The 13,122-nt window shown below is 42.7% G+C and overlaps 2 protein-coding genes across 2 annotated transcripts in view; one reads left to right on the top strand and one right to left on the bottom strand.

Moving 5' to 3' along the window:
- Positions 1–965, top strand: part of LOC102114525 (complement C4-A) — a 39,699-nt gene extending 38,734 nt beyond the window's left edge. Inside the window, exon 41 of the mRNA XM_005516325.3 lies at positions 639–965. Within this exon, the coding sequence (XP_005516382.2) occupies positions 639–777 (139 nt within the window). The 3' untranslated portion in view covers positions 778–965. The remainder of the gene's footprint in view (positions 1–638) is intronic.
- A 104-nt stretch (positions 966–1,069) lies between these two features.
- On the bottom strand, positions 1,070–11,316 carry STOML3 (stomatin like 3). The gene is made up of 7 exons (XM_005516326.2): positions 11,265–11,316; positions 8,448–8,551; positions 7,760–7,832; positions 6,433–6,515; positions 4,564–4,767; positions 3,413–3,547; positions 1,070–3,003 (listed from the first exon to the last, which is right to left on the bottom strand). Exons 1-7 carry the CDS (start codon positions 11,314–11,316, stop codon positions 2,803–2,805), a joined length of 852 nt encoding a protein of 283 aa, XP_005516383.2. The 3' UTR covers positions 1,070–2,802.
- Between the last annotated feature and the right edge of the window lie 1,806 nt (positions 11,317–13,122).

Raw genomic sequence — 13,122 nt, 5'->3', positions numbered from 1 at the left:
GAGGAAGACATCCTAAATGTTTCATTTCTCTGCACAGAACTGGAGAAAGGTAATGCCTCTAAAAGCTTCTAGGGAGGACATCTCCATCAAACTGTGAGCACCACTTCCTAAAACCTTAAAAAGTTCCATTCCCATCTCTATATGACACCAAAGTGAGTGCCTAGGTCAGTAGCCTGGTCTAAAGAAGCCTGTTAGACTGAGGTGTCCCGGCAGAGGTTCAATCTCCACAGTCTTCTCCAGTTCAGGCACGAAATACTGGAAGTTACTGGAAGTTTCTCATCACAGAAAATTATGAAACATTTTGGGATACTCTGTTGGAACTCAACTTCCCCTCACTGTCCCACAGGTGTGCACTTGGGTCTTTTGTGTCATTTTGGAAATTCTGACAGAAACTTAGCTCAAGCTTACCTGACATACTCAGCTAGGTCTGTCCCAGCTTGGCACTTGACACTTCCCAGACTTTGCTCAAAGCTCAGTTAACCCGCTGGTGAAAGCAAGTTTCAGGCAAGTTTCTTGGCCAGTATAACTCTTGATTTCAGATGCCTCTGTGGAGGGATGCAGCAGCTCAGGGATTACACTCTCCCATGGCTCCATGTCAGGAATTACCACTAACCTTTACCTGTCCCATCTTCACTCAGGATGCAATACTTACTTGATGCACAAACCTGGGTGGAGAAAATTCCAGAGGACAGTGAGTGCCGCAGCACTCTGCGCCGGCAGAGCTGTGCCCACCTGCAGGACTTCCTGAGCACCTCTGACAGCCTGTGCCATGTCTGAAAGATGGCTCTGACTTCCACATCTCGCTGTGGGACTGCAGCTCGCCTTCTGCCAGAATTCTCCCTGCAAAGCCTGTGCATCCCAGTGGCACCTGGAACATTGCAGGGCTGCTTGCATTGCTGTTTCACTGATTAGTGTATCCTCTTGTGGATGTGTACGTGGGTAATACAAGAAAAATGCAGTTCCTCTACTAGTTATTGTGTTTATTGCACCTGACACTGGGAAAGAGAGAGTAGGAGTTTTCGTCTCCTTGAGATATTATACAACAGTGGAATTATCTGCAGAGAGTCAAAAGAAAAACACATTGTGCATTGCCTGATTAATTCCTGCAGCCCTGGGCAAGAAAAAAATTATTCGAAAAAAGGCCAAGACATTTTTGTGGGTCAAAAAGAAAATTGGGTGTTCATGTGCTTATCTGTATTACACTGCTGCTCAAAGAGAAGAGATACTAACACTCACGCTTCAACACATCAGCTGGTTTCTGGTTGTAATTGTGAGTCCTGCTGACCCCATGACCAATCCATGGCTGGATTCCATACACTTCTAAAGATGGAACTGGCAGTGGTACACTGAGCATGTCCTGTGCTGGACTTGGGAGCCTTCCACAGGCTTCTTAGGCTGGGAGCTCTCTGAGGGCACAGAACTGCTTTTAACTGCACTCTGTAGCCACGTGTCTTTCAAGCTTTTCTTTTTCTAGGGTTTTAACTCAAAATTGCTCTTTTCTTAGGATAAGGAAAAGTCTGTGGAAAATGTTTTGGTAACACTGATAAGCTGATGATTTTCAACTACCAGTTTTTTCTTCTTTAGCTTGCCAGCAAAATGCCATTTGGCAGTCATGTCTGAAGCAGAGAAGAAGTGGGTAGGTCACCATCCTCAGATGCTCATAGCACTATTTGTGCCAGCAGCGACTGAGCACAAACATTTGCCACCTGGACTGCTTGTGCTACACTGTGGTAAAATAAGAAGGGCCTTTGTCAATGACATGATAAGTAGTAGGTCAGTACTGGGGTGGTTAATTTGGAGTCAAAGGACCCTACTGCTAGAAAGGGCAACAGTGGTGTTCATGCTGCTAAGACATTACACTCCATCAGCACCTACCAAAACAGATCCATCACAATTAATTTCAGATTCACAGATTACAGTTCATTGCTGTGTGCCTGAACTGTGAACTGAACAGTTATCTCTGAAGGCTGCAAAGTCAAATTTAGCATCAGCTGAACCTGAATATCAGCAACATCTTCCTCTCAGCTGTCAAGCACCGCATGGATGGAGGGTAGGGAAGGCTCATTTCAGGAAAAGCTGCATATGTAACTTCATGGCATATGCAAAGAAACCTTCTGAGGGTGTAAGACAGACACTTAAATTGACAGATGACTTTGAGGTTTGCCCCAGCTTTCACATTTATGAAATGTGATTTTAATGCCTGGTCATACATTCTCTTTACTTTATTACGCAGCTTATATAAAAGTCAGTGATATGGCAAAATATGGCTGAAGTCAATAAAGCAAGTATTAATTTCTATTAATGTAAGATAAAGAATAGGCTGTTCCACTGACATACCCATTACCCAGTAATTATGCCAATATTTATGAAAGAATACCTCTAAGGTTTAGAGCCTTCCTTTCCACTCCACAGGGCTTGAGTTAAATAACATCTGACCCTTCTGCTGTGTGGAGTACATCAACAACTCAGAGGTTCTTGCCTAGCAGACAAATCATCAAATAATTGCAACACCCAAAACTCTGTAAAGTGTGGTGAAAACATCATTAAAATTTTATATTAGGTCTAATGTCCATTTTATATATTTTCTTCCAGGTGAGTCTAAGCTGGAACTGCTTGGTGTCTAAACTATGCAAATGCAGTCTCAACGTGGGAGCTGTGCGTGATTATTATATTTACTTTACTCTTATTTTGGGGACAGAGGACCCAAACATGCTTCTACTTTAACTCTGCCAATCAGGACCCCCTTGCTTCCTAGGAAAACCTTTAAATATCTCTGGCCTAGGAGCTAGCATAGAACATTCTCTATCCCCCTGTACTTTTCTGCCCCAAACCTCCAGACATATTTATAGGGAGAGGGAAGGCAATGGTGGAATTATTCTGTGCTGCCACAGCTGTTAACATTTGCAGGTAACGCAGAGGTAGAGCTGCTGGAGACTCGGACAGCACCATGGAGGCCTTCTGGAGAGCTTTGGAAGCATTCATTTCTCCTTCAGCTGCCACAACCTGCAAAGGAACAGAAATGGAAATGGAGTGGAAATGCTGCCCATAGTGGTGAAAATCCAGCTTTATAATGGAGAGAAAACAAACTAACTTGGACTCCTGGAACTACAGGACAAGAGGAAATAGCCTTTAAGTTGCCCCAGGGGAGGTTCACATCAGATACTAGGAGAAAAATTAGGTTGTCAAGCATTGGAAGAGGATGTCCAGGGAAGTGGTGAAGTCACTAACCCTGGTGGTCATTTAAAGGGTATATAGATGTGGTACTCAGGGACATGGTTTAGTGGTGGACTCAGCAGAGTTGGGTTTAAGAGTTGGATTTGGTGATCTGGGAGGTCTTGTCCATCCTAAACAATTCAGTGGTTCTATGACAAGGAAATGAAAGCTTGGAGGTGGACTCTGTCATGGGTCTCACCTTAGCTTTTGTCTCTCGAGCAGCCTCTGCTTCAGCTGCCATTGCCCTCTGCATGGCCACGGGGATCCAGATGTCTTTGATCTCCACACGGCCCACTTTGACTCCCCACTGCTCCGTGGCACTGCCAAGGGTAGTCTTGGGAACAAACAACACAGGAAGAGCACAACAATGCTGGCAGGGAGAAAGCCATGTGGTGTACCCTGCTTGGACAGAAGGATAGGGCACACCTGCACAGCAGAAAGAGGGATGCTCCAGGAGCACCAGCACCCAGCATGGTGTGTGCACAATGGGTACCACAGCCTCAGGAAACACTTGCTGGTCAAAACCAGTGTCTCCTGCCTCCTAAATTATGATCCCCATCCTTTCCTTAGGTGGGCACTTACTAAACTTCTCCTTTTCACAAAGAAACACTAGAGCAATTTCCTTAAACAGCAGAGCATGGTAAAAGTACTGGTAAAAGTACATGGTAAAAGTATGGGTGAGACACAGGACAGCCCTGCAGCACTGGCAAACTCATCTGTGCTCCAGCTCCTGGGCACTCCTGCAAGCCACACCACCACCATGGTCCTGTCTCTGCCCATGGCCACTCTCCTGGCTGCAGAGGGTAGTCTCTCTTTCATCTGACTATGCCTTGTCTCTGACTGAAATTAGTAAATTGGGTGTTGGTTTTTCTCTCCTTGGCTGCCAAAAAAAAGAAAAAAAAAAAAAAGAAAAAAAAGAAAGCAGATGGCATTTTAAAGCATACAACAGCTCCATTTTGTACTTAGTTGTAGTGACAGGAGATACAAGTCTTGCCTCAATCAAGGGTCTGCTTGAGACAGCGCTTCCCACAAGCAGCCAAGCAGCAGTCCTCTTTCTGCATGCTTGCAGCTGCCTCTGTGCAAGGGCTAAGATGATTTTTTTAAAGTCACTGGATAATTTGAGAATTTTAATTGCTTTTTGATAGAGAATTTTTTTATACAAAAGCCTGGAGAAATACCTTTAGAGTAACTCTTTCTGACTCAAAGCAATGAGATGTATAACTGAAAAAAAAAACCCATAAAGGGAAATTTTGTTATCCTAGTTGAGTAAAGAAAAAGAGATTATTTCTAATTTGCTACTCCCCAGAAGACGTTCTCGTGCTTGTGAATTTTGAGTGCCAAAAGGTTTACCTGGACACTGTGTGCAATCTCCTCTTGACCTGCCAGGAGCTGAGCCAAGCTCTGTGTACCCAGAACATTTCTCAGGGTTGTCTGTGCCAGGAGCAAGGTGGCAGAGTGGACATCAGTGACGTTGGCAACAGCACTGACAGCACTGTGGATCCTGTAGTGCACCACCCCATCCACCTGGGCAGTAACAGCATCTCTCGTGAGAATCTGCATTTGAGAAATGCACACAGTCACAGAAAGATCCAACAACACATCCTTTGCCTAGGAAGGGGAATATTATTTTTTAACCCTTAGTGAGTAAAAGGCACAGATAATTCAAAGAAACTAAGAATTTTTTTTTGATTTCTTTGTCATTCCCTGAAGAAATTACTTCAAGAGAGCTGTCCAGCATCAACAAAGTTAAAACTGGGGGGGAAAATGCTTTACATACCCTCTAAAAAACTGCTTCAATAGTAAGTGAATCTCATAATTTGAATTAATTTCTTTTGCAATAATAAATCATGGCTATCCTCTTCCTGTCTTGTTGAAAGGTCTATTAATGAGTTTATGCATTTCATGCAGCTTGAAAGATCTGTGCTACTTCCCCTAAACAACATATTTGTAAGAAACACAAACAAATTAAAAACAAAAAGGAATTTTTGCGAAGAAACTGAAAGAAATATTTAAACATTCATAGAAGAGTTGTCATCCTTTTTTAGACAAGCTACCTGTGCTTCAGAGGGCAGCTGGCCTCAGTGGAGAACTGATGATGCTCCACTATAACTTCCTTCCTCAGCATCTTTTGGCTGCAAGTGAATGCATCACAAAAACCCTGCCAGCTGCTGTAGAAGCCTGGCCAAAAGCTGCTAAGTCTTACACAACCCAAGTTCTGCAACTATCTTCCTTCCAGCTCACATTTTGGGGTAGGCATTTTTCATTTCACACCACACACCCCTGCACCCTGTAGTCTTAGAAAAGGTTCTTTCTGTTTACAGAAAAGCAATAGCCAAAAAAAACATCTCCTGGGGAATACAGTAGGAAATTCTGAGGACCCAAAGGGTCTTGGAGCTGCATCTTCTCCCTCTGCTCTTTGTTTAAGGAAGGGGACAGCAATGCCAGCTCCATAAGCAGAATAATTGTTCTGCCATGGGGCTGAGGCCACACAGAACTAAAACTTGATCAGAACAGGATTGCTTAACAACTGATTCTTCAGATTAAATTTTTCAGTCAAAATTTCCCAGCAAAATGCCTGAAGATATATCCTGCTTGGATGTATCTTGCTTCCTCCATCCATTCCTGCTTGGACCTGTTTTGTGGGAGATTGTCTGCTAATTCCTGTTAATTTAATGGGATTTGTTACCCATGGGTATTTTGTCTTTTCAGACACATGTAGATGGCTCTCCATGTCAGATCCAATTTTATTAGGACATTAATTTACAACTGGGAATTTTGTAGCCCTCTACTCTCTTGTCCTCCCTGTCTCTCATTCACACTTCCCTTATTTTTGAAATCACACTTCTGAACACCAGCTTGACCTGCAATGATGCATCTGCAGATTTTCATTAGGACAACCACAGAATGGTCTGGGTTGGAAGGAACCTTAAAGGTCACTCAGTTCCACCCCCACTCAGATGGCCAGCTACACCTTCCCCTAGACCAGGCTGCTCAGAGCCCCCTCCAACCTGGCCTTGAACACTTCCAGGGATTGGAGCACCCATAACTTCTTTGGGCAAGAAGTTGTTTTGTAAGTAGCTTGAAATCCAGAAGGAACAGCAAAGCAGCTAAGTATGGTATACTATGGTAGCTCAGTGTGGCAAAATTACAAAACATTGATTGTGCCATGAAACTGTTGCATCTTTTCTTCCTGTCTTAGATGGCAGCCAGAGAAGTTACCTCTTGTGGAGGAATCTTACAGGTAACTGTCCTAAGATCAACCTTGATAAATGTATCTGTACATGGAAGTACAAGGATCATTCCTGAAAAATAAAAATTATTAAATGAAACACCTCTGAAACTGAAGTCCAGCTCCATGTATCCTAGAGGAAATAAACAGATGGAAATACCCATAGGATGGGGGATAACACCCTGTCTTATCATTGCACCTGTCGTTCTGCTTACAAGACATGACAACAGTGATTTGCATTTTCAAATAGCAGAGGGAAGTACAGATATCTGAAAATAATGTGAACTCATTAGAGCTTAATGACCTAGGACTCTGGTCTGGAAATGGGCAGCTTGAAACTCTTGTCTGAAGTCTGCCATGAGACTTTTGGCAAAAATTCCTTTCATGACTTTAATTTTCCCTTTTTAAATCACAAGCTGTGTATGGTTCAGTACATGTCCTCAGGAAATACATCACCCAGGTCCAGATTCCTGCACCACCACCTGTGAGGAACGTTGTCCCAAGATGTGACAAAACCTGTGAAGAAGTCCCCACAAATCTCCTTCACTGGAGGGGGAGACTGGACAAAACTTCTAATCTTCTATTGTAATCTCAGCACCTTGCTTTGGTACCCAGAGTGACACAGAAGAGCCCTGTACCAGGCCTAGCTGCTCTTTGGACCACATGACTGCTATTCAAGAGGAAGGACAGTACCTGAACAGAACTTTTCCCTGTTATTTCAACTTCCAGTTTTCCCATTTCACTGCCCAGCGGTGCTAACTGCAGCAATGCAAACTCCTCCTGTAGCTGGATTTGGTTTGTGACTTGTAAGCTGGTCCTAGGGGACTGTTACAGACTCATTGTAGCTGCTGAGTGTCCCTGCCCTGACACATTTACCATTATCAGAGCAGAGGACAGCTAAGGAGCGGGCAGCAACAAGCTGTTTTGGAAGTGAGGTGCAAGGAGAGAGGCCATAGTCACTCAAAAAATACCATGGCAAACCTGAACACTGAATTTAAACCTCCCTGCAGTCCCCTGACAGTGTCTGCAGCATGAACCCAACCCTGTGTTGTCTAAATTACTCAACAGCAAAGTCAAGTCATGGTGTCAAGGTACTCAAACTTCTGTGCTATAACAGAAGGGTAGCTGTATCTTCCGTTCAGAAAAACAAACAGTCTGCAGGTAAAAGAACTGCACTAGAGAGGACCTTTTCATTCCCCTCTACGCTATGAAGAAGGATTTCATGGAACCTCTGCAATTCTCTATGTGATCTGAGCACATTGTAATAACATAAACAAACCCAGAGGACTTTAACAGAGTACAACCGCATGTATTCACCTGGTCCCTTTGCTTTCTTAGGCAGAATACGTCCCAGACGAAATACAACAGCACGTTCATACTCTCTGACAACCTAGGAAAATATTTTAAATTCAGAATTTTACAACTAATTCTATTCTCACTTCCTGGTCCTTTAATCTTTGGCACCCATATTAAAATGTGAAGGAAGTACAAATAATGTAAGAAGCAACAAAGCTGCAAATCATTTTCTTCACATCTACTTGACTCATGATTTGCTGTAAAAACTCGGCCCCTATCCTTGGAAACAAAACAGATCACTTATGGAAGAATTAACAGTGATCTAAAAAAGGACACCCCAGAACTCTCTCAACATCACCAGCACACTCAGAGGAGTTGTAGACAAAGGGGCTCTCACCTCAGGTAATCTAAACTACTTCATTTAGTGCATCACAACTACTGAAGGCCTGTCATCCAGCTGATGCTGAACTGGAAGATTAACTGATGGTAAATGTTGGGACTGTAAGAAATTAAGTGAGGAAGCTGTAGCAACACAGAACATTTGTGTTCTGTGATCGGTGTGGATCTCATTTCCAGAGCACATCTTTGCTAAAGCCCCTTATGAGTCCCAAAACATGAATGTGAGGTGCCTTGTCTAACCAAATCAGTAAAAAAGTAACAGCAATGATAGTAGAGCATTCTTCATGTGCCTCAAATCCTGCTAGCTTACCTTAATACATGCCCAGATGGAAATAGGAAAGGTAATAAGCACCAGCAGGAATGAAAGGGAAACCAGGATCCAGCCACAGACACCATTTCCTTCCTGCCTGTCAGCTATAAAAAATATAAGGAAGAAGAGCAATGAATGTAAAATTGAAGAGTTATCCCAGGGATGTACGTCTAGCCCAGTGCAATCATATGGGAGCATAAAGTCCACAGAAACTCACTCCCTCTTCCTTCCTCCCATTGCTCAAAGAAAGCCATAAAAGACCTAATCAAACATTCAACTCTAAGGCCCTTCTGCACAGAAAGTTAGAAAGGGTTCAGAAAATACCTTTTGCAATAGGAAAAAAGACAAAAATGAAAGATATTACCGAACCTGGGGGCTGTGAAGGAGAAATAAACGAATGGGTGGAGTAACCATGAGTATGAAACTGTCAGGTGGGGCAGAGTTTAATTTGTATGAAACAAGTAACAAGGTAAATGAGGGGAACACCTGCTTTCTTTAGATGAATATTTTGTGGAATATTCATGGACCAGTCCATTCACTGGACCATAAACTTCAAAATTAGTGCTTGTCAAAATGCATGCTTCTGCATTTAAAGCAGTTGTCTCCATGCGTTCAGCTCAACTCATCCCAAAATTTCATTCTAATGAAATAAAGCAAATATAAAACTAATTTCATTATTTTACTGCCTGAAGTGAAGACTGTAGTAAGGTAAGTTATTCTGAAGGTGTAGGACAGCACTGGAAATTTCTGATACTAAATAAAACTCACATGCAGACAGAAATGACAAATAGGTAACAATTCCATTTGTACTGTGTGAGAATAAAATCAGCTTGTCAGGACCAGCATGAGGATCCCTGATCTGTAAGGCACAAGCTGGCAGAGCAGCTGAACAGGACTGACTGTCTGTTAGAACATTCCCAGCAATGCTGGGGAAGGAGGACACACAGCACAGCCTCCTGAAGCCCCTGCCCCTCTCCTGGGTGCCTGTGCATGGTTGGGCTGTGCCAGCTGGCATTGGCTGCTGCACACCTGGCTGTTACCTCCAGCCCTTGGCTACCTGCAGCTTTGCCCACTCTACTTCTGAGGCCCTGATGCAGATTTAATTACTCACATGTAAACACCTTTACATTCAGAAGGGCCTGGGTTCAGGTCTCCCCGAGAGCTGGGCACAGAACTGGTGCCCTGGGAGCCCAGCTTTCCTCCTCACCCTTCCCAAAAAACAGCAGTTTTAAATCCCTGGTTGTTTTACCAGGTATCATCAGGCACTCTGCAATCAGTGGTAAAATTGATTTGAGGAGCTTCCCTAAGCAAATTACTGTGCAAACCTTAAGGCTGTGTGTATAAAAACAGGGTTATTAGTACTTAGTGTGGAACTCTTTAACCCTTTCATGGCTACCTGTTCTCCATACAGAGTACTTCACATTATTCTAGTGGTGTGTCAGGCTACGGACAGGTACCTAAAGTACCAGCAGTCTAGTGTCCTTTAGTGAGTGGAAAAAGATCAAGGAAAGTCACACATTAGGCATCATTCATAATTCTTAATCTGAAATCTAAGTAAATTAATAATGAAGGGATGTTTTGTTCAGAAGAACTCAACATTTTAATCTCTCTCTTAATTTCACATAAATGACCAGCATATAGAAAATACCTGAAGATCTTTTTCTCCAGTGACAAATTTGTTTTAGAAGAACCTCCTCAAAAGCATTTTTGTGTTGTAGCATTATCTACCATCCACCTGAGCCCACTGTGAAGATGCCTGGTGGGAATTACACAGTCCACAGACAGGGAATAGATGGGAAAAATACCAGCACTCAGCAGACTGATACTCAAGAAGCTGAGAAGAGTTAAGGGTCAAGATATCATCCCTAACCATCATGGGCAAAAAGCATGCATCCAAAACTCGAAAAAGTACATTTGAATCCTTCTCCACAAGAACTGTCCTAGAGATCCTGATACCAGGTAATAATGTAGGTTACAATTAGGAAAGGAGAATATGAAAATATGCCTCTGAATGAAACTCTGAACTCCCCCAAACCACCACAGATATCTCTGATTACCCCGAAGTTTCAAACCACATAACCACACAACAAATGAAAGTATCTAGAAAAAAAACAATAGGGAAGAACCAGCCACAACTTCATTCATCACTGACCTTGGTTTGCTATCCCTGTATATGGATTATAATAGTCATAATCACCAAAAACCTCACTTGACTCTAGTCCAGAGCAAAGCAGGAGCTGCAATGCACCACAAAATGCGGTGTACTCAGCAGTTGTGGAAAAGCTCCAAGTGCTGGAATAAGACTCACTTCATTTTTTCTTGATACATTCATTAGGATTCATCACAAACATATTCGGTAAACAAACTCATGATGTGAGTTTCACATTTGGAAAGCAAATTAAAATTGCAGTGTGGGCAAAAATCTCCCAAGTCTCCTATAGCAACAAAAAAGATGGAGTAGACTCAGCCTCTTAAACCACCATGTACCTTCCTGCTTTCTACTACAGGCTGAAAAATTCTTCTGCCTTCCCTAACTAGATCCTATTTTTCTTTCTCCAGCCCATCCCTCCATACAGAATTGTATCAATAGTTGAATCAGTCTTTTGTCCATGGGGTCAGAAAGTAGATGCTGATGCATCCTGGCAGGGCAGCATGAGGCAACATGCTGTCACTTACAGTGGCAGATTCTGAGTTTTCATCTCCAGTCTATGTTGGACATCAAATGCAGATCAAACATATGTTTTCTGTTTGGCTAGTTCTGCACCTTTTTAATATTACTGAGAAAAGACTCACTCGCACACACAAAACAAAGCTTACCAATTAGATGTTCTGTGTTCATTTTCTTGGGTCTCTCTCTCTGGGGATCCATCCCCTTAGAGGGAAGCTCTGATCCCCTCACAGATGAGACAGCAGTGTACCTTGAAGCTGCAGGGCTCACACAAAATGCTGAAGAGGGAGGCAGGATGACAGGAGAAATCCCCTGTACAAGAGTCTTCCGGGAGTTAGTTACGCTGGTGAGGAAAGGATGTTTACAAACACCAAGTCTTGTGTCTCTGATGTAACTGGATGGTATTCTGTGGCCATCCTCTGTCTGGGATGTACTTGGCCCAGCTGGTCTTAGACCCCACTAAATACAAACGAAATAATTTGCGTGAATCTGCCACCAGAGATTGAAAAACCCACAAACAAGACAGGAAGATAAAGTGAGTCCTGTGAGGAGCAGCTGAGGTATAGCCTGAAGAAAATGAGGCTCGGGGGAGATCTTAACACTCTCTACACCTGCCTGAAAGGAGGTTGTAGCAAAGTGAGGATTAGTCTCTTCTATCAAGAACCAACCAACAGTATAATAAATGGCCTCAAGTTGTGCTAGGGGAGGCTTAGATTACATATGAGGAAAAACTTACTTCACCAGAAGAGTTGCCAAACACTGGAACAGGCTACCCAGAGGGGTGGTAGGGTCCCCCTCCTTGGTGGCATTTAAAGAACATATAGATGTGGCACATAAGGATGCAGTTTAGTGGTGGATGGAGCATGCTGAGTTAATGGTTGGACTCGATCTTAAGAGATCTTTTCCAACCTATGATGCTATAAAGCCAGAAGGCAGATATTGCTGCTTCTCTGCTGTTTTGGGGCTCATCTACTGTTCAGATCTCAAACACCAGCATAATAAATAAGCAAAAACTCCAGGTGAGGTCTCCAAACTGTGTAGAAACCTCATCACACCCTTCTTCACACTGTCCTTCAGTACAGGCTGAGCCCTGTTGAGCTGGATAACCTCAAAACCACAGTAGAAGCATTTCAGCTCCCAAACCCTAAAATTGTCCCCCAAGAGTATTTTTCACAAATTATTTTGACAATCAAAGCACAGCATTTCAGACTAAACCATTTCTGAAGGCTGTAGTAGCAGAGGACAACCCTCTCAAAGGACAAGGCTGTTTGCTTGTTATTTGAATAAAATATGAGAGGTGCTTTTTTATAAGTAATTTAGGAGTTTGATATACAGCTGCATTAATTACAGGGTTGTTTTTTGTGGGCATCTGTTATCTAGAATATCTGTGAAGATCTGGCTCTAGCTTCATTTCACCCAATCTTCCTCCCTACCAGTAATCACCCTGGCCCCAGATGAGTCATTCAAAGCTGATTGTTCCCCAGAGAATCCTTTTTCAGTCTCACAGAGGAAACAACACCCCTAAACTGACATTTTAAATCCCATTGAAAGCCATAAGCATAGCTTGAACAATCAGGATTGACATGCATATGCTCCCAAACATGTAACAACATTCATTTTAGGCCATTTGTAGCATTTTCCTTATCATTTGATTTCTAAACACTGAGCTGTATGATCACACCTCTTCAGGATGGGCCCTTACTAGCAGGGTAGCATGTGTGAACAGAGACAAGAGAAAAGTGATTTAATTATTTCAGAAGCAAAAACATAATATGCAAAACTATCCCAATTTTTTTTTTCCATTTTAGATCAAAACCAAAATTACTTAAAATAGCTTAATTCTGAACCATTTGAATGCCATAATTTAAACAGCTCATACCATCAGATAAATGAGCAACCCAACTAAAAGTTAGCAGACATAATTGCTCCCTGTTTATTGACAACTCACTGAGGTAACTGCAAATATAGGCGAGTAAAGCAGATGGTGTTTTTTGTTTATGGTCAGGA

This window comes from Pseudopodoces humilis, chromosome 2, assembly GCF_049639895.1.
Source record: "Pseudopodoces humilis isolate 2021_Gansu_Grassland_sample_001 chromosome 2, ASM4963989v1, whole genome shotgun sequence".
NCBI classification, from domain to species: domain Eukaryota; kingdom Metazoa; phylum Chordata; class Aves; order Passeriformes; family Paridae; genus Pseudopodoces; species Pseudopodoces humilis.
Note: the sequence above shows the minus strand (reverse complement) of the source record. Positions and strands in the feature narration are given on the sequence as shown.